Source organism: Oreochromis niloticus, linkage group LG6 (genome assembly GCF_001858045.2).
Source record: "Oreochromis niloticus isolate F11D_XX linkage group LG6, O_niloticus_UMD_NMBU, whole genome shotgun sequence".
Lineage (NCBI taxonomy): Eukaryota > Metazoa > Chordata > Actinopteri > Cichliformes > Cichlidae > Oreochromis > Oreochromis niloticus.
This window is the reverse complement of record NC_031971.2, coordinates 42215440-42237057: the sequence shown is the minus strand read 5'-3', so window position 1 is coordinate 42237057 and position 21618 is coordinate 42215440. Positions and strand designations below refer to the sequence as shown.

The 21618-nt window shown below is 46.0% G+C and overlaps 2 protein-coding genes across 2 annotated transcripts; one reads left to right on the top strand and one right to left on the bottom strand.

The window, feature by feature from the left end:
- Window positions 1-1029: 1029 nt before the first annotated feature.
- opn6a (opsin 6, group member a) lies at window positions 1030-4322 on the bottom strand. The gene is made up of 6 exons (XM_013276541.3): window positions 3335-4322; window positions 2690-2895; window positions 2517-2616; window positions 2328-2432; window positions 1831-2054; window positions 1030-1753 (listed from the first exon to the last, which is right to left on the bottom strand). The coding sequence occupies exons 1-6, from the start codon at window positions 3462-3464 to the stop codon at window positions 1274-1276; spliced, it is 1245 nt and encodes a 414-aa protein (XP_013131995.1). The 5' UTR covers window positions 3465-4322; the 3' UTR covers window positions 1030-1273.
- Window positions 4323-4675: 353 nt separating this feature from the next.
- Window positions 4676-8351, top strand: LOC100691026 (serum response factor). Its single transcript, XM_003453550.5, is given in 11 exon segments — window positions 4676-5141; window positions 5144-5221; window positions 5224-5316; window positions 5319-5464; window positions 6058-6327; window positions 6411-6606; window positions 6797-6961; window positions 7056-7163; window positions 7238-7420; window positions 7504-7583; window positions 7860-8351. Coding segments are annotated over 11 exon segments (1515 nt in total). The 5' UTR covers window positions 4676-5029; the 3' UTR covers window positions 7944-8351.
- The last annotated feature ends 13267 nt before the right edge of the window (window positions 8352-21618 follow it).

The window sequence follows — 21618 nt, the reverse complement described above, 5'->3', positions numbered from 1 at the left end:
CGGCTGTATGCGTACAGCAACCGTGTGTGAAAAGTGCTCACAAAGAGATGCTCAAAAGCATGCTCATGGAAACATCGTCGGGTCTGCCGTGATTTGTTTACAATGGGACTTCTGCTCCTGAACCTCTGCGCACAGAGTCCGCAAATCGGGGCTGTACGAAGTCAGTTTACGCAGGACTGTAAGCTGTCATCTGTCAGGCGTGAGCGGTGTTTGTCTTTAACATAGTTCACGGTGGAGAACAGCTGCTGACATAATGTGGATCCGAAGATCCATAATTGGCCTACCTGGGGTTGAAAGTCTCGATAAATGCACGGCGTTTCGGCGGGAATACCGGCTTCCGCGAGTGTGACGCTTATTTTGAGCCATGAAAAAATAATAGAATATAATTTTATTTTTATATTTCAATATCACAATAATCTTCCAATTTAGAACTACGAGTTAAAAAGAACTAACATAAATAAAATACACTTCAGCTAAATACTTCTAATTTATTTTCCCAAACTAGGCGGAGCCGCAGTATAAGGACTAAAGAGCCGCATGCGGCTACGGAGCCGCGGGTTGCCGACCCCTGGTTTAGGGAGACGTGTGTCCAAACTCTGAGTGCTCTTTGACTCCACAGGAAGCATACCCACCCACACCCACCCACCGTCATCCAGCAGCTCTGCAGCTGCCCCGTGTGAGCTCATGTTCCTGTGAGTCTTCATCAGAGGAGCCGTAGATGATCGCATCACTGATTCTCATCGGTTTGTCCTCCACCTGTTGATCTGTGCAGCCTTACAGTGGGCCTCAGAGCTGAACTCTCCCCTCCTTCAGCTCAGAGACCCTCAGCCTCTTTGGAAGGAGCTTTCTGCTCCCGTCATCACACTACTCCACCTCATTGAGAGTTTTTAGCGTTAGACGACTCCAGCTGGAGACCCACGCTCCACAGGATTCAAGCCTCAAATCATTTCCTGTGTGTCCTCCACGACTTCCTGTCCAGTGCCTGGACAGAGAACGGCCAACATTCAAAGAGTGACACGTTTGTTTGCTCCTAAAAAAACTTTATTGAAACATGTGACTCAATCAAATTCACACTGAGTGGTTATCAAAACTGAGACTTTATATAAAACATCATCAGGGTTTTATGGGCTCTTCCTCTCCTCGTGGTCACACACAGGTGTCTAACACTAACCTCCACTCCTTGCTCACCAAATAGAACGATGTGAGCACTCGATGGGGCGGAGTCTCTATAGACCAGACTTAACGAGGATCGATTGACCATTTCAGTCGTCCATCAGAGTCTCTCGCATTCAAAGCCAGAACTGGTCTCAGAGGGGCGGGGCATGTTGATGTAGAACACCTCCTTGTTGACGGGTGGCGGCGTGGATGGTGGACTCACTGCTCCCGAGTCCGCGGTCGGGGCCTCATGGGGATGGTTCACTAACGAGTACTTCTTTTCAGGCCGGCTCAGAGGAACTTTGAATCTGGCTCCGCCTCCTGTGGCAAGGCGACCGTCAACCTTGGGTTTGAAACGCTTCAGCTTGACGGTGTCTTTGGCGTCACGCGTGCACGGCAGCAGGACCGCCACATCTTTGCGGAATTTGGAGCTGAGACCAAAGTAGATGAGTGGGTTGTAGAAACTGGCAGATTTGGCAAAGAGGCGGGTGAAGATGCTGGTGAGGTTGGGCACGTGGAAACCCCAGGCGGACCACATGGACACCACGGCGTACGGTGACCAGGCCAGGATGAAGGCCGTGCAGATCACTATGGAAACCTGCAGAGACAGAGAAAGTGATCGAACCTTCCGAACGGCACTCCGGTGGGCAGGAGAGGACAGCAACAAACACTCACGACGGTCACGTCTCTCTCGATCTTCCGCTGGCGGTCGGTCAGGTCTCCCTCAGCCGACAGCGCGTTGCCTCGCTTCACCGTGTTGATGATGGAAACGTAGCAGAACAGCATGACGAGCACGGGGACGAAGAAGCAGCACACAAAGATGGAGACGATGTAGGACTTGTAGACGCTCGAGTAGTTTGCCTTGGCCCAGTCAATCTCACAGGTCCCGTAGCCGCGATCTGCACAGATGACAGACACTGTCACTACAGGAAGGACTTCCACTGCTCACTTCCTGTTCCATAAGGGCGCTTTTCAGCTCATCCAGAGTGAATGAGGTTCTGTGGAGAAGCAGACACCTGACGGACCAATCAGGACACGGCAGCAGGACACTGGTGTTTTATGGTCCCTGCTTTGTCTGAGCCTCATTCACTCCAACACACCGCCCTGGGGAGACCTGCAGCCACTTCCTGTACTGTGAGGGGGTCAGGGGTCAGAGGTCAGGTCATTCTTGCCTGTGTAGCTGCCCCAGCCGAGCAGCGGCGCCCCTGACCAGAATCCAGCTGAGATCCAGATGAGCAACAGGCACACGAACACACTGGTCCTGGTGATGTAATGCGCTGAAACACACACACTCACTCAGGTAACATGGTAATAACAAGTTAATAGTATGATGCTGAACACCTGATGGGCGGAGCTCTGACCTCGGCTTGGGTGGCATCCTTTGATGTAGCGTGTGATGCTGATCACGGTCAGCGTGTAGATGCTGCTCAGACCGAACACCAGCGTGAAGAACCCGTCCACCTGCGGGAGAACACGTCACAGGTGAGCCCTTCACGTCCCACCACAGACTGAGCCTGAGGTGGGACGTCAGTACCTGGCAGGTCCAGATGGAGGAGATGAGGTAGCCGCTATCCTGGAAGACGTTGAAGATCTCGATGATTCCTCTGGAGTATCCGAACACGGAAATGCTGGCGTCTGAGACGGCGAGGTTAAAGGTTAGGTAGTCGGTGGGCAGCAGTGAGGCTCTCTGCCTGTAGAGGACGAAGAGGACGATGCTGTTTCCGAACCAGGACATCCATCCTGGAAACACACAGGTGCATACAGGTACTTCAGTATATACAGTAAGTATTCAGTGTACACAGAGTACTACACAGGAGCAGCTGAGGGTAATCCAGCGGGTCACTACTAAGAACTTAAAGTGCAGCTGATGTCCTGCAGACAGGTGAGAGTGACACCTGCTCTGTTACCTACAGTCAGAGAGGCTCATCAAAGCTGCTGCAGCGTGTGAGAGCAGCTGCTGTGCCCACAGCATCATCAGAGTATTGATCGCTGATCACTGACAGACTGAAGCCAAATAACATCACACAGATTCTAAAAGGACACAACCATGACACAGCACGTGTGTGTGTGTGTATATATGTGTGTGTGTGTGTGTGTGTGTGTGTGTGAGTCTGTGTGTGTGTGTGTGTGTGTGTGTGTGAGTCTGTGTGTGTGTGTGTGTGTGTGTGTGCGCGCTCACCCAGCAGCAGTAGGTAGACTCCTATGATGGTCTCCCCCTGGTCGGTCAGGGGGGGATCTCGCCCCCCTCCCAGGATGAAGCTGTGGTTCCTCCAGGGGGGGCTGCTGGCTGCAGCGCCGCTGAGTGACATGTTGCGTGTGGCGTGGCGTGTAAATGGCGTGTGTTCTGCGAGTACTGCAGGACTCTGCAGCTAATCTGAGGTGAGATTAGAGGCTGATCCTGGTTCAGCACTTGTGACTCCAAAGCAGCACCCAGCAGGCCCCAGCTCACTGATTGGCTGAAGGAGTGATGATGTAATAAAACTCGTTAAAGGATTCAGACTGATCTCTGCTGATGTATTCATCTGACTTCAGTCTGGAAAGTAACGTTTAGTGTACTGTGAAGTACTCCTTTGAGGTACTTTTACTTTAGTACTGAGAAATCTGGACTCTGCATGAAAACAGTCATTTCATCACAGGTGACGGGGGTGGAGCCATGTACAGTCTGATGAAATCTGAAGGTTTTTATTTCAATTTCTCTTTTCATTTTGTTCTTTTTAATATTTTATTATTTCCCGAGTTTGTGTTTTTTCCTTATAGCTTTTCATTTGACTGCTACAGAACATCATTCAGATTTAATGTTGCTGAGGTCACGGTTTGACCCCACAGTCAAAGGTCAAATTTCAGATGGTTTGGCTTGCTCATCTCTCTCCTTCTCTGGGGCTGGAATTTTATGCATTTGAGTCTGAATACAAACTTATTTTATCTGTTGTTAGTGATGACCCAGAGTGAGCGCCATCATGAGGATCTGAGCGGTCTGACGAGGCGTCGCAGGTTTTCGGGATGTTTGGTTTCGGTTGCTGAGCATGTTCTTCCAGTGTTTCCTGACGTTGAGCAGGTCATTCCGCCATGTTCCTCGTGTCATATATAAAAACAGGTGTAATGCTGCGACACCACACTCGAATCTAATCTATGAAATCTTTTCACCTTTTTATTTGTGTTATTGATTATTGTGATATTGGCACAGCTGGGCTTCCATAGACGTTCTCTGTATCTCCACGTGCTTGCAGCTGTTCAGGCTGGAGGTGTGCAGGAAGCAGAATGACCATATAAGGAGAGGCGGGGCCATAAAAGGAAACGCGTTCTTTATATGGAGAAAAGGTGTCCCGGTCGTACGGCCCTGAAATGCGTATCACTGCGCACAAGCTTCGGTAAGTTCGCACCTGTCCGCACCAGACCGTAAAGACTCCCTACCCCGACACTTCCAGTGAGCGGTGTGACGGTTCCGAGGCGCGGGGAGGCTCCAGTTGCTGTGAAGTGCTGGACTACCTGTCAGAGCGGACGGATATCTGCGGAAGCTGCCTGTCATTTCCTTATGTGGAGCGGAGTGAGCCGTGGGGGGCCGGGCCTCGCTGCTCTGTGAAAACAACTTCACAACTTTTTCTAATTTCTGATCGATCCGGATCGATTTCCTTCGGAAAGTGTGCCCGGCGGCTCCACGTCACGGCCCGCGGGCTCCCGGAACTTCCTAACGGACTCACGGATCGACCTGTCGCTGAAGAGCCGCTGAGCGCTTAGCCTAGCACCGTTAGCCACGCAGCTAGCGGTGCGGTTAGCCGACCCCGGCCCGGCGCGGAGCTCCGAGCCCCGCCGAGGCTTGCTCCGGCGCACCTGGAGGATCTATCTTCCGGGCCTGGTTGGAGGGACGCTGATAAGGATGCTGGCGGGCAGCGGGGCCGAGATGGGCTCCAGAACCTTACCTGGACGCGTGAGCAGCACAGACACGGCCGGACCGGAACCGGACACGGTCCGTGAGACTGGCGGGGGGCGCCGGACGACCGGGACTACAGCGCCGAGGGGGCGTTCAGCGGCTCCGACCAGGACTCGGACTCCGCGGAGGACGATGACATGGGGGCCCGGCTGGGGACCGGAGGGGCGTGAAGCGGGAGAGGAGCGAGCGGGAGGTCGGGCATCAGGCGGCGCAGAGCTCCGGAGGCCTCAGCGGGCGTACAGTGGCCTGAGGCCCGGGGCGGCGGGGGTGAAGCCCGGCAAGAAGACCCGAGGCAGGGTGAAGATCAAGATGGAGTTCATAGACAACAAGCTGCGTAGGTACACCACCTTCAGCAAGAGGAAGACCGGCATCATGAAGAAGGTGAGAGGCAGCAGGGGTCAGAGGTCAGCTGTGGGTTTAGTCTGACATTGAGACAAAACGTGAAAATTTCAATCTAAGCTTCTAAAATCCAAAAGTATATGAAAGCTTCACCTGCCACAGAGCACAGGTGTATCATCACCCTGTTCTCACCTGCAGAGCTTCACCTGGAGGCTCAGGAGCAGGTGGAGGCTAAAAAGGGTGACGTTGTACCAGCTCAGGTCTGCAGGTGTGTCTGAGCGTTCAGTAAGGTTCTTTAGGAGGATCTCGCCTGTTTCACCTGTAGACAGGTGAGGTTTGACTGGAGCCAGCAGGGTAGCAGGTAGAAACTCTCCATCAGTGATGATTTTGCTCTCGGAAACAGAACTCAGAAAGTACAATCAGTCAGTAAAAACCAAAGTAGAATACAGTAGAGCTCAGCGAGTAAAACTCAGTAAACACAGATGAACCAGTGTCTCTGCTTTCAGCTCAATTTACCTGACAGGTGAGGTTAGTGGTACAGCATCAGTCAGCTGTTCACTCCAGGAACTGCACCATGTCTGCAGGTGTGTTTAGACTGATGGCGTGTTCACCTGTTGTACCTGCCCCCCCCCCAGGCATACGAGCTGTCCACGCTCACAGGTACGCAGGTGTTGCTGCTTGTTGCCAGCGAAACGGGCCACGTGTACACCTTCGCCACAAGGAAGCTGCAGCCGATGATCACGTCAGAGACGGGGAAGGCTCTGATCCAGACCTGCCTGAACTCGCCAGACTCGCCGCCGCGCTCCGACCCCTCCTCCGACCAGAGGATGAGCGCCACGGGCTTCGAGGAGACTGATCTCAGCTACCAGGTGTCAGAAGCTGACGGCTGCTCCGAGGCTGCCAAGGTAGCGTCCAGGTGCTGTTACTTAAATGTCGGGATCAGCGCTTTTAGCCCCGCCCCTTAAATACAGATATCGTGTCTCTGCAGGATCTGATCAAACCGGCCTTCAGCCTGGCCGGCTCCTCCTCCTCCTCCTCCACATCCTGCTCCTCTTCATCCTCAGCGTCCCTGCAGGTGCAGACCAGCGCCCCCTCCTGGCAGCCGCCGTCCTCGACCGCCAACGGGACGCTGCTGAAGACATCAGCCGGGGTCGTGCTTCCTGGAGGCTTTACCTTGATGTCAGGTAGGTGGGCGGAGTCAACTGCTGACACAAGGCTCGTGTTTGTGCTGTCTCTTACCTGACAGGTAAAAGTAAATATTTAAATGGTCACCTGAGCACCTGCTGGTCTTTCACCTGTCCACATACTTTTGGCTTTCCTGCTGCTGTTATTCAGCTAATCTGTCTCTGGCCCCACCCCCTCACCTGTCGGCAGGTGGCTCGCTACCTCCGGGCGCACACACCATACCCCTCAGCCAGCTGCAGGGCCAGTCTTTGGCCATCCAGGGCCCCGTGGCCCCAGGCCCCACCCCCACGCTGCACGCTCCACCCACACAGTCAGCCACGCTGCTGCGGCTTCCTGCCACCGTGTCGCTGTCAGGTCAGCACACTACTACACTCCTGTCAATCAGTGCGTTTTCCTTAGCTTGCCTGCCAACAGGTGAATGTTAGCTCCGCCCTCTTTGTGTCATCAGGACCCGGAGTCTCCCAGCAGCTGCAGACAATCCAAGTACAGACCAGCAGCCAGCAGGCAACCGCCAATCAGAGCAGCTCTGACATGCAGAGCCCTGCCTCCTCCACAGGTATGAACACAAAAACACGTTCCATAACGGGTTAACATAGCCCCGCCTACCTGACCATCTTCCTCTCTTTGCAGCGAGTCTTCCCGTCTCCATCGTCTCCTCCCCTTCCTCCTCCTCTTCCTCGGTAGCAGGTCACATGATGTACCCGGGCAGTCACACGGTGATGTATGCCGCACCGACGCCCTCGCTGGGCGACGGCAGCCTCACCGTCCTCAACACCTTCCCTCCAGCAGGCCACGCCCAGTCACATGACCCAGGTGACCGACTGTTAAGATTTCTCCTTAAATGAAAACGTGATGGCGTTTTCAGAAAAACCGCAAACTCTCTTCTCTTCTTTCAGCCGCTGTGCCGCAGGTCTTCCTCACCTCCCTCCCTCCAGTCGCCACTCAGATCCCAGTTTCTGCAGTCCAGCTGCACCCGGTACCATCACACGCTAACCGCACGACAACAACACACGACAAGTTCACGCACATCCCTGCAGGCGGCCGTTAACATCGAGTCAAGTCAGTTTTATTTGTATAGCACGATTAAAAGACATCGCGTGTCGGCAGTGTGCTGAGCAGAGAGACAATGTAACCAAACACGAGATAAATGAGGTCGAAAGATTACAAAACATTTATATACACACGTATGTGAATGTGTTTGTAAACATGGCTGCGCTCACTGCAGTGACACTTTGTTTGTTTGTTTGTTTAGATGGTCATCAGTCAACAGAGCAGCAACAACCTGACCGAGCTGCAGGTCGTCAGTCTGGACGTCCACCAATCAAAGGACGACTGAGATGAACTCAGATGATTTGTTTCCTTCTTTGTGGTGGCGGTTTGATGGACTTCCTGTTTACGTGTTTGTGTTGATCATGTAAACAAAAACAAGATTGTGACGTCATCAGTTGGTACTTCCTGGAACGCTGATCCGTCGCTGATGTCCAGGTGAATGTAGTGATGATGTCACTCTGCCAGGCGTCTTTCATTTGAGATGAAGAGCAGAAAGTGCCAAAAGTGTGTGGACGCTCGTTTGCCTGGCGGTGTCGCTGCAGTGACACATGGACAGCAGGAACACCAGGAGCATCACTTCCTGTATGGACCTTTCAAAGTAAAACCTGGATGTGTATTCTCTGAACGTTCATCTTTGATTTGCAGAAATGTGAAAATGATTTCAGTTGTTATTAAAATGTTTCATGTGAACGTCTGAGGATTAATAATCATTTCGTTCTATGGCGAGCTGACCCTCCAACAGACAGACACGACCGATACGACACACGAAGAAGAAGCGATGACGGGCGGGCTGAGAGTGAGAGCAGCGAAGAAACTGCTCAAATTTTTTTTTTTTTACACAAAAACCAATCACATTCACCCATCAGCGGTGAAAGGATGAGGTCACATGGGGGGCGGGGTGGACATTGAAGTTCCTGAAAGAAGCGATGTGGGAGTTCTTACCACAGGTGCATCCAGGATGCTGCCAGTATTCGTAAGCTAGTCTGCATTTAGCAGTGATTGGTGGACGGCTGTCAGCTGACCTGAAACCTGCACAATAATGCGAGTTCAGCAAAGCCAGGATTGTCTTATCCCGACATCATCAGTCAGGAGCAGCGGCCTGCACTATCAAGGATCCAGCTACCCTCCACTCTGTACCACAAAGGTGCTTCCCTTCTCACCAGGGTAAGTCGCCATGGGAACCCATGATGTGAACAGGTTAGGTTCAATGATGAGACATCAACAGGGACATCAGCAGTGATCTCACTGCCTACTGAGCAATCAGATGTCCAAAAATAAGCGCTGACCTTCCTGAAAGATCTCTGTGGGGAGAGCAGGAAGGCCTGAGGTCTGTTTCCCTGCTGAGCAGCATTGATTATAACACAGCTTTATTGGCAGCACACAGATTTGCAGCAGGGTTATTGTTCTATGCACATTAACATCTGATCCTGCTGCACAGACTGAGCCCAGGTTTAACTTCAGCAGTGAGTCTGCAGCTCGAGTGTTTCCTCACGCTCGTCTCCAGCAGCTCAGACTGCACCTTCATGCTGATCTCTTTCACACTCCTGCACACACACCTGAATACCTGTTCAGTCACTTGGAGATATGGAAGAGAGTTTTGATGCCTTCTCACTGAAGGCATCAAAACTGTGAGCACATATGGAATTATGTAGTAAACAAAGGAGTCAAAATAACTCAGGTCAGGTGACTGTGTAGGCCTGGTGCACTCCATCACTCTCCTTGGTCAAACAGCCCTGACACAGCCTGGAGGTGTGTTTGGGCTCATTGTCCTGGTGAAAAACAAATGACGGGATGGCATGTCGCTGCAGGATGCCCCGTCCCCATCACACCTCCTCCTCCATGCTTCACAGTGGGAACCATGCATGTAGAGACCATCGTTCACCTTTTCTGCATCACACAAAGACACGGCAGGTGGAACCAAAGATCTCAGATCTGGACTTATCAGACCAAAGCACAGATTCCCACTGGTCTCATGTCCACTCCTTGTGTTTCTTGGCCCAAACAAATATCTTCTGCTTGTTGCTTTCCCTTAGTCGTGGTTTCTCAGCAGCTGTTTGACCATAAAGACCTGATTCACACAGTCTCCTCTGAACATGTAGAGATGTGTCTGCTACTGGAGCTCTGTGTGGCATCTATCTGGGCTCTAATCTGAGCTGCTGATAACTTGTGATTTCTGAGGCTGGTGACTCTGATGAATGTATCCTCAGCAGCAGAGGGGACTCCTTCCTTTCCTGGGCCATCCTCATGTGAGCCAGTTTCATCGTAGTCTTGATGGTTTCTGTGTCTGCACTTGGACACATTCAAAGTTTTAGCAGTTTTCCAGACTCACTGACCTTCAGTTCTTAAAGTAATGATGGACTGTTGTTTCTCTTTACTTAGCTGATTCTTATATGAATTCAAACAGTTGTCAAATAGAGCTGTCAGCTGTGCACCAACCTGACTGCTGCACAACACAAGTGATGGGCCCATTAAGAAAGTAAGAAACTCCACCAATGAACTCTGACAGGCACACCTGTGAGGTGAAACCATTTCAGGTGACGACATTATGAAGCTCACTGAGAGAAGGCCGAGGGTTTGCAGCGCTGTCAACAAAGTAAAGGGTGGAAGCTAAAATATAAACATATTTATCTACTTTTTCTTTGGTGCATAATTCCATATATGTTGCTTCACATAGTTGATGTCTTCAGTATATCAACACTGTAGAAAGTAGTAAAAATAAAGACACACCATTAAATGAGAAGGTGTATGCGTGTGTGTTTGTGTTTGTGCTTAGTGGATACTTCAGGCAGCAGAAACCAAAGGAGGAAGAAGAGAAAAGGACCCATGATGGAAGGACGTCACTGTCCACTTTTAAAACCCTTTTTGATCCTTTGGCTTTGGGCCTCACTGAGACTTAGTTTGTCTTGTAATTAAATTGGTTATCAATTAACTAATATTTTACTTTTTTCTTTTTTTAGCTTTTATTTATATCTTATGTAATTTGATTATTTAGTTCCAGTGTACAGCCCTTTGTGTCAGCTGTGGTTGTTTTAAAGTGCTTTCTAAACAAAGATGATGATCATACATGAAGCGAGCAGCGTTCATTTATCCTGTGACATTACTTTCAGTTATGGAGATATAAACATAAAGTCCACCTGCAAGCACGCTTCTCCCACAGAGGGCAGGGCGCATACTTGTGACATCATGAAACATCAACTTAGGCTGTCTTAAAGAGACACCACACAACTACGACTGTTACAAACGCCATAACCAAGTGGCCGGTGTAGCATACGGGAACATCTGTGCCGAGTATGGCCTGGAAGTGCCGAGGTCAAACTGGGACACGCCCCCCATGGTGGTGGAGACTGACCGAGCTGAGATCCTGTGGGACGTCAGGATACAGACGGACCAAGCGGACACAGTCACGCTGTCTGTGACCACAGACGTCTGCAGCACATTGCATCCAAAAAGCTTCAACTCGGTTTGTTTGAGTTGGTTTAAATTAGAAAAACTACGCTGGAAATGTTGCTTTTCAGCGGTGGAATGTAACTAAGTACATTTACTCTAAACTGTACTTGGGTGGGTTACAACTCACAGGTAGCTGCTTTACTCGAGCTGTTGGATTCTCCTTCATGCCTCTGTTGTTGCTGCACTATATTTCATATTTCACTTCATTATCTGATAGTTTATGTTATTGTTGTGGTCACCAGCAAGTTCAGCGTCATTGATTCTCAAACCCACGCCCACTCCCACTGTGCTGAAGGGAAGCTGGCACAGTGTTAAAGACTCACTTACATTTGGATCCACCACAGTCAGTCAGGCAGTGATACCAGGACGGGAAACAAACCCTCTATAAAATATTACAACACACCAGCTTCTGTGTCTGAATGCAGAACAAACGTGTTGTGATGTAACTACAAGACAAAGCTAGTTTCAGAAATCTGAGACTTTGTTTCATTGTGATCATATTTGACATATAATGAAATAACATGAGCTACAGTGGTGGCAGTATCAGCACAGCAGTGTCCAGTATGTTGGCTGGTTTTAACTGCAGTACAGGAAGTGTTAATTATTTTATTTTTGAATCATCCAGTGTTCATAACAAGTGTTGTACTGAACGTTCAAGGATGATAAAACATAACGTGATTATCTGGGGCCGGGTCACGGGGGCAGCAGCCTCAGCAGAGGAGCCCAGACCCCGCTCTCCCCGCCCACCTCCTCCAGCTTGTCCAGGGGAACACAAAGGCGTTCCCAGGCCAGCGTGTCCTGGGTCTGCCCTGGGGCCTCCTCCCCGTGGGACATGCCCGAACACCTCACCCAGGAGGGGTTTAATTTGTATGTCAGTGTAAGGAAGAGGACTCCCTTACTACATTTATTATGTGTGCCTATGCCAAGAGGCACACATATTACTATTCCTCGGATTTATTATTATGTGTGCCTATGCCAAGAGGCACACATATTACTATTCCTCAGATTTATTATTATTATGTGTGCCTATGCCAAGAGGCACACATATTACTATTCGGCGGATTTATTATTATGTGTGCCTATGCCAAGAGGCACACATATTACTATTCGTCGGATTTATTATGTGTGCCTATGCCAAGAGGCACACATATTACTATTCGTCGGATTTATTATGTGTGCCTATGCCAAGAGGCACACATATTACTATTCGTCGGATTTATTATTATTATTATTATTATTATTATTATGTGTGCCTATGCCAAGAGGCACACATATTACTATTCGTCGGATTTATTATTCTTATTATGTGTGCCTATGCCAAGAGGCACACATATTACTATTCCTCGGATTTATTATTATTATTATTATTATTATTATGTGTGCCTATGACAAGAGGCACACATATTACTATTCGTCGGATTTATTATTATTATTATTATTCTTCAGTTTCCGCCTGAAATTTTGCAGCGAAACTCGCCCCGCAGTTTTGAGACAAGCTTCATATATGTTACCTCATTTTGTGCGGCTGGATCAGGAATGGTGTGCTATGACTTTTGGTGTTTATAACTATTATAGTTTTTTAAATATTAATATTTTAGTGAAAATTTTCCCGCGCTTCTCTGCCAAACAGTTTTGAAAATAGGGTTACATATGTTAGATCATTTTGTGCGGCTGGAGCTGGACTAGTATGGTATACACTTTTGGTGTTTATGATTTTTATAGTTTTTGAAATATTTAGATTTTAGTGCAAATTTAGGCCAATTTCCATAGAAACAGACTTTATTTGTGGTGGGTTGGCTCTCTCTAGTGGTATACCGGGAGTAGTACGGCTGAAAATCTGTATGCTTGTTACAAAACTCCATATCCCATAATTCATAGCACCCCTCTTCCGAGTTAAACAATGGCGGACACCACTTCGTTTTATATGTCTTTTATTCGTGTTTCTAGGTCACAAAATACACTTTTAAGATATTTTCAGGCGAGAATGTAGGTGTGTAAACTTCAAATATCTGCTCGTTTTATCAAGACATCCCATATTAGCGACAATTCTCTTAAGTGTTGCTGATAGCCGGCTAGCTAGCTAGCGCCACTAGCTTAGCTAGCTAGCGCCCCTTCGTGAAAAACCACCCAGGCTTGGCTGATAGTGAGGTGGCTAAAATGATTGTTTAATCGCCTGATCGCTCGGCAAGGGTCTGTGTCTTAGCTGGACTTATTTTTCGTTTATATGGGCCGATGATGCTGGTCGATGTGGAAAAAATAACTGAGTTGTTTGGTGGTGGAGCTACAACAGACGGCAGCTATCCACCGGTGTGTGACAGAAAGGACATGCCGCGAACGAGACATACAAGGCGGTGAGGCTACCGCCGATCGTCCGGTGTTTGCTAACGCGGAGGTCAATCGTGGATCAGGGAAAGCGAAGGCAGGAGCGTGAGGTGAACTGAATTTCAGGTAAGAAGTTATGACCTGCACTCTATTTGGGTCAGATATAAACCGAGTTTAGGTGTAGTTTATTTAGCAACAGTTCTCTTACGTGTTGCTGATAGCCGGCTGGCTAGCTAGCTAGCGCCGCTAGCTTAGCTAGCTAGCGCGGCTAGCGACCCTTCGTGAAAACCACCCAGGCTTGGCTGATAGTGAGGTGGCTAAAATTTGTTTAATCGCCCGATCGCTCGGCAAGGGTCTGTGTCTTAGCTGGACTTATTTTTCGTTTATATGGTCCGATGATGCTGGTCGATGTGGAAAAAATAACTGAGTTGTTTGGTGGTGGAGCTACAACAGAGGGCAGCTATCCACCGGTGTGTGACAGAAAGGACATGCCGCGAACGAGACATACAAGGCGGTGAGGGTACCGCCGATCGACCGGTGTTTGCTAACGCGGAGGTCAATCGTGGATCAGGGAAAGCGAAGGCAGGAGCATGAGGTGAACTGAATTTCAGGTAAGAAGTTATGACCTGCACTCTATTTGGGTCCGATATAAACCGAGTTTAGGTGTAGTTTATTTTCGTTGTGCTGACTTTTTCAATCACTTACAATAACTCGTACTGCGTGCTAGCTAGCACTACGGAGTTTGTATACAGCTGTGTGCGCGCTAAGTTACCGATGTTACCGATGTTGAACTTTATGACAGCCTTCCCTGTCATTCTCTCGCCTGTTGAAACTTCAGTCATGAAACTGATCAATGATCGGCTTTTCTCTCTTGTTTGTTTATCGCGCTAAACAACAGCAGCACGTTTAAGCTTGATCAGCTGTTGTTAGAATTCTTTTGATTTTAATTTCTAGTATCAGCTGATGTTTGCTGGAGCATGAAGATGAAATCAGGAGATGTCCTTACTGAATCATCAGAGCTGAACTGGTGATGGAGAAACAGGTTTACCCTTAGGTGACATGAATGAGTTGAAGGGAAGTTATGAACTGTTTCTGACAGACAAATATACACCAAGCTCCTTTTTTTGTGTAGCTGACAGCTGGTAACTGTGCAGGGGCGGATCTAGCAAAGCTTTTGCCAGGGGGCCAGGTAGGGCATTAACAGAGAAAGGTGGACACAAGATATACTTTTCTTTCTTACTCTCATATAAAATATTTAGCTTTTATTAAATAGTTATCTGAATCTTACAACCAAAGTTTGTATAATAATACACAAGATTGGCTGTAGACCATTGTTCATCATTCAGAACACTGTGTAAAAATAACAAAAGACAAAAAGTGAATGCAAAAGTGCATAAATATTTATTTTACGTGTTTGATGTGTGTGTCGGGGCGTGGTCTGCAGTGCCGCTGCAGGGGAGGTGGACCCACCTGAGCGGCATCTGCAATCACGCCTCTCGGGCGTTGTCTGTGCTCTCTCGGCTGTTTTTAGGGTGTGTGTCGGGCTGTAAGTTGAAAAGCTACAGCCAGTTGTGTGGGTACACCAACCATGTGTGAAAAGTGGTCCATAACGTAATGCTTCAAAGCGTGTTCGTGCAAACATTGTCGGGTCTGCCGTGGTACAATGGGGACTTCTGCTCATGAACCTCTGTGCACAGCGTCTGCAAATCGGGGCTCTACAAAGCAACTTCATCTTTACACAAAACTGTAAGCTGTCATCTGTGAAGTGTGAGCGGTGTTTGTTTTTACCATAGTTCATGGTGGAGAATGGCTGCTCTTCTGAGTTTTGCCCTAAGCAGCCGTAAGAATGGCAAACTACACAGATTAGCAGCGGCATAGGCACACATAAAATTTCTTCAGAAATTTTCGCTTTCTAGTTATTATTATTATTCTCCAGTTTCCGCCTGAAATTTTGCAGCGAATCTCGCCTCGCAGTTTTGAGACAAGCTTCATATATGTTACCTCATTTTGTGCGGCCGGATCTGGAATGGTGTGCTATGACTTTTGGTGTTTATGAATTTTATAGTTTTTTAAATATTAATATTTTAGTGAAAATTTTCCCGCGCTCCTCTGCCAAACAGTTTTGACATTAGGGTTACATATGTTAGATCATTTTGTGCGGCTGGAGCTGGACTATTATTTTATGACTTTTGGTGTTTATAACTTTTATAGTTTTTTAAATATTAATATTTTAGTGCAAATTTAGGCCAATTCATCTTTTGGCGCCAAATAAACAGACTTCATTTGTGGTGTGTTGGCTCTCTCTAGTGGTATGCCGGGAGTGGTACAGCCTGTCTACCCTTATTTGGATTACCGTAATGATGACAATTTCAACGGTGCGCACAGCGTCGCTGCTTTCAGGAGCCCTTGGAATTTTTAAGGTTGCGCAAATCATTCAAAAGTTACGGTAATGCTTGGTGGAAAACTCAATATCCCACAATTCATAGCACGCCTCTACAGAGTGAACAATGGCGGCCACCACTTCGTTTTATATGTCTTTTATTCGTGTTTCTAGGTCACAAAATAAGCTTTTAAGATATTTTCAGGCGAGAATGTAGGTGTGTAAACTTCAAATATCTGCTTGTTTTATCAAGACATCCCATATTTAGCGACAGTGCTCTGACTACGTCGGTCCTGCCTGACAGCTAGCCGGCTACCTAGCTGGCTACCTAGCTAGCTGCCGCACTTGGCTGCAAATGGATAGCGAGGGGACTCTCTCTGTCGTTTCACCTCCCTGGTCTCTCGCAAATGCTCGCATAGAATCGGAGTTACAGCTGGATGTGGAAAAAATAACTGAGTTGTTTGGTGGTGGAGCTACAACAGAGGGCAGCTACCCACCGGTGTGTGACAGAAAGGACATGCCGCCAACGAGACATATGAGGCCGGGCAGGCGATTGCTAACGCGGTGGTCAATCATGGATCAGGGAAAGCGAAGGCAGGAGCGTGAGGTGAACTGAATTTCAGGTAAGAAGTTATGAACTGCACTCTATTTGGGTCAGATATAAACCGAGTTTAGGTGTAGTTTATTTAGCAGCAGTTCTCTTATGTGTTGCTGATAGCCGGCTAGCTAGCTAGCGCCGCTAGCATAGTTAGCTCGCGCCGCTAGCAACCCTTCGTGAAAAAGCACCCAGGCTTGGCTTATATTGAGGCGGGTGAAACTCGTGTCAGCACCCGGTCGCTCTCTATTTGGGTCAGATATAAACCGAGTTTAGGTGTAATTTATTTTCGTTGACCTTTTACAATCGTAATGCCACGGGAGTTTATATACAGCTGTGTGCGTACTAAGTTACTGACGTTGGACTTTATTTTATTCATTAGGGTTAGTTCATAGAGTTGCCGTGCCGTACAAACGGAATCGTCCCACATTCAGAGAAAACATTATGATTTATTCTGTCGTTACGAAGCCTCCCTGTCATTCTCTCGCGTGTTGAAACGTCAATCATGAAACTGATCAATGATCGGCTGTTCGCTCTTATTTATCGCGCTAAACAACAGCAGCACGTTTAAGCTTGATCAGCTGTTGTTAGAATTCTTTTGATTTTAATTTCTAGTATCAGCTGATGTTTGCTGGAGCATGAAGATGAAATCAGGAGATGTCCTTACTGAATCATCAGAGCTGAACTGGTGATGGAGAAACAGGTTTACACTTTAGGTGACATGAATGAGTTGAAGGGAAGTTATGAGTTGTTTCTGAGAGACAAAGACCAAGCTCCTTTTTTGTGTAGCTGACAGCTGGTAACTGTGCAGGGGCGGATCTAGCAAAGCTTTTAGGGGGGGGGGAGCTAGGGCATTAACAGAGAAAGGTGGACATAAAGATATACTTTTCTTTCTTACTCTCATATAAAATATTTAGCTTTTATTAAATGCTTATCCGAATCTTACAACCAAAGTTTGTATAATAATACACAAGGTTGGCTGTAGACCATTGTTCATCATTCAGAACACTGTGTAAAAATAACAAAAAACAAAAAGTGAATGCAAAAGTGCATATATATTTATTTTATGTGTTTGATGTGTGTGTCGGGGCGTGGTCTGCAGTGCCGCTGCAGGGGAGGTGGACCCACGGGTGTAAAGTCTGTGCTCTCTTGGCTGTTTTTTGGGTGTGTGTTGGGCTATGAGTTGAAAAGCTACAGCTGCCTGTGTGGGTACACCAACCATGTGTGAAAAGTGGTCCATAACATAATGCTTCAAAGCGTGTTCATGCAAACATTGTTGGGTCTGCCGTGGTACAATGGGACTTCTGCTCATGAACCTGTGTGCACAGCGTCTGCAAATCGGGGCTGTACAAAGTCACTTCATCTTTACCCAAAACTGTAAGCTGTCATCTGTGAGGCGCGAGCGGTGTTTGTTTTTATCATAATTCATGGTGGAGAATGGCTGCTCTGCTGAGTTTTGCTCTCTGTAGCTGTATGAATGGCAAACTACACTGATTACCAGCGGCATAGGCACACATAAAATTTCTTCTGAAATTTTCCCTTTCTAGTTATTATTATTATTATTGTGTGGATGCTTTAGGCATCCACACTATTGAGTTCCTGTTTCTCTTTATTCTTTATTATTGTGTGGATGCTGGAGGCATCCACACTATTGAGTTCCTGTTTCTCTTTATTCTTTATTATTATTATTATTATTATTCTAGTTGCGTTCCGTACACTTTTTGGCACTTAACTACTTCCACAATTTTCAGCCGATTTTCACCGTTCAAATTTTAAACTATTCTGCTATTTCTGCTAATGTACGCTATATCTTTTGGTATTTTTCACTGTTATACTTTTTAAAATATTACACTTTTTTCCTTTAATTTGTCCCATTGAAATGAATGGGAAACTTCCGCAATTCTGCTAAAACTTGCTTGTTTTTGAAACTTAACTACTTTTTCCTACTTTCACGTAGAACAACCATTCAAACTTTAAAATGTTCTCAAATTATTGGGCTATTCAGGAATAAATCAGCTTTTTCAAATCTTTTACCGTTTAATTTTTATCCCTCTTAAAGTTTTGAGTTGCAAAATTGTGATTTTTCACAAAATACATGCGTTGTTATGGTTGCTATGCACTTGGCTTTCAGTGTGCCACTGTAGGTTTCGCAGTCTTCTCTTCATGTCCGAACAACTTCTTGCTACTTGCTCAATTTTCACTCAACTTCCACAAATTATACATCAAAACATAGGTATTTTTGCTGGCTTTCAGAAAATGTCACCATCTCTGTTGTGAGATTTATAGAATTTTGGCAAATCTCCTCAGACCAACACAAAGTCTGAAAACTCTCCATAGAAAGTCAATGGAGAGTTTGTTCAAAATCACCGCTTGATTTCTGTAATGAGAGGCATATTCGAATCGTCATATCTCCTTAACGAAGCGACATTAAGACATGAGGCTTGTCCCGGTATATCTTCAGACACTCCTGATGCTCACAATTCAAGAATTTTTTTCTCACCTATTACCGTTCTGAAATGAGTTAGACTTGTTTGAGGGTAGGAAATTCGTCGTTCGCTCAGATTTCTTCAGATTTCAAACTCTGGAAATGAACCACTTTTTTCTCTCGTCATATCTTTTTAATGGATATCAACAGACACCTGAAAATTTCCAAGATTGTTCACCAAAGCCTGCTGTCTCTTACGGTGAAAAATGATATTGATACTCCAAATAGATTTAGAGTTAGAAAGCGTTGTTTGAGGGCAGGTCAAGGCAGTTTTTGCTTCGCCTCTACTCAGTTATGGTGCATTACAAGTCAAATATCTTTAAAAATTCATATTTTAATGATAAATTGTCAACACTGTAAGATTCCCCCATCTCTTCTGAACAAAACGGTGTAAGAATGACCGTTCTAGCCCCTACGGTTAGGAAATTATGGCCATTTGTTTGAGAGGAATCCTCACTATGAGAAATTCACTGCAGAAATCCTGTCTCTGTGCTCTGTGTGTGTAAAAACGGCTGCACCTGTTTTGGCGGGAAAAAGTGCACAGGCTCTCTGATTGGTGGATTCAAATTCAGCAGCTCCCAGGCTGCTTGACTGAGCTAGAAACTTACTTCTCTCTCCCTGTGTGTGTGTGTGTGTGTGTGTGTGTGTGTGTGTGTGTGTGTGACAGAGAGAGAGAGAGAGCGAGAGAGAGAGAAAGCCGTTTTATGGGATGATGTCATTGTAAGATTCAAATTCAATATATTTAGACTGGTTGACTGAATTGGATCTTGTGTGTGTGTGTGTGTGTGTGTGTGTGAGAGAGAGAGAGAGAGCGAGAGAGAGAGAAAGCCGTTTTATGGGATGATCTCATTGTAAGATTCAAATTCAATATATTTAGACTGCTTGACTGAATTGGATCTTGTGTGTGTGTGTGTGTGTGTGTGTGTGTGTGTGACAGAGAGAGAGAGAGAGAGAGAGAGAGAAAGTCTTTTTATGGGATGATCTCATTGTAAGATTCAAATTCAATATATTTAGACTGGTTGACTGAATTGGATCTTGTGTGTGTGTGTGTGTGTGTGTGACAGAGAGAGAGAGGGAGAGAGAGAGAGAGAGAAAGCCTTTTTATGGGATGATCTCATTGTAAGATTCAAATTCAATATATTTAGACTGGTTGACTGAATTGGATCTTGTGTGTGTGTGTGTGTGTGTGTGTGACAGAGAGCGAGAGGGAGAGAGAGAGAGAGAGAGAGAGAAAGCCTTTTTATGGGATGATGTCATTGTAAGATTCAAATTCAATATATTTAGACTGGTTGACTGAATTGGATCTTGTGTTTGTCTCTCTCTGTGCATGTGTGTTTCCATATGTGTCCATATTTATGATTGTGTGGCTGTTATATATTTTGTTTTTTGCCGATTTTTTTCTTTTAACAAGTATATTTGAGGGACCCTTAGCATGTTCAGCATTTTTTCAGCTGTCCATTTTGCTTTTCCAATTTTTCTGTTTAAGTTATTACTATTGTGCTAAATCATAGAATTTCTGCTGTTTTATAAGATTTGTGCTAAATATAGTATTTCTGATTAATTATAGTTTTTCTACCAAATCATAGTACAGTATTGTTGCTTTTTATAGGATTTTTATAGGATATTTATGTTGCTTAATACAGTATTTCCGCTTTTTATGGGATTTTTGCTTAATATAGTACTTCTGCTTATTATAGGATTTGTGCTTAATATAGTATTTCTGCTAAATGTAGTATTTATGCTTAATCATAGTATTTCTATATATTTCTGCCAGGTCCCCAGGCAGCCAATCCTCTGTGAGGACTGAGGCATTCAAATTTACATATCAGGGTCTGGACGGCTTCCCAGCTAGCCAATCATATCTGAGGTCTGCCCTTTCTTCTCTCGTCATATCTCAGCGACAGATGTACAAAGAGCAATGCAAATCACAGTCAAAGTACACCAAAGTACGCTGATTCACCCAGTACAAGAATTATGCTTCTAGTCCACCGAGTTTTTGAGTTACACGACGTTTTACAACTCCAAAAAACGGCGTTTTTCGCCTCTCACCGCAATCTAATTCTGACTGCTCATCACCCTGTTTTCCAGGCGCTCGCTCTCTTTCCCAATTCTGCAAACATTTATGATTTTAGCAGCTTTTCTAATATGGACCTCAGATTCTTGTTAACACTCCATGGCACAAATACTCTTCCCTTTAGGCTCTGTGTATGTGTGTGTATCAATATTTCTCCCATTTTAAAGTATTACTCCTCCATAATTGTATTTCTGTTAAATCAAAGTACTTTTACTACATCTTAGTACTTCTGCTCAATCATAGTATTTCTGCTAAATCATAGTATTTTGCCAAATTATGGTTTTTGTGCCAAATCATAACATTTGTTTATGTTATAGTATTACTACTAAGTGGAGGAATTTCTGTCATGTTACAGTATATGTGCTGATTACAGTATTTCTGCTAAATCATAGTATTTCTACTATATTATATTTTTCTTTCTAAATATAGCATTTCTGCTATATAATTTTATTTCTGCTATGTTATAATATTTGTTCTAAACCAGAGTATTTCTGCTGAAACATAGTATTTCTGCCAAATGATAGTATTTCTGTCAAATTACAGTATTTGTGCTAAAACATAGTATGTTTTTTTAAAAATTTCAATATTAATAGTATTTTACAGTGTCTCTGGTAAATCGCAGCATTTCTGCTATGTTGTACTGTTTTTCTAAATCATA

Excerpts from the sequence above, each read along its gene's own strand:
- opn6a (XM_013276541.3), bottom strand. The coding sequence starts at position 3,464 with ATGTCACTCAGCGGCGCTGCAGCCAGCAGCCCCCCCTGGAGGAACCAC. Across the intron at positions 2,896-3,334 it reads AGTCTACCTACTGCTGCTGG|GATGGATGTCCTGGTTCGGA; the intron begins GTGAGCGCGCAC and ends GTGTGTTTCCAG. Across the intron at positions 2,055-2,327 it reads CGGCTGGGGCAGCTACACAG|ATCGCGGCTACGGGACCTGT; the intron begins GCAAGAATGACC and ends TCATCTGTGCAG.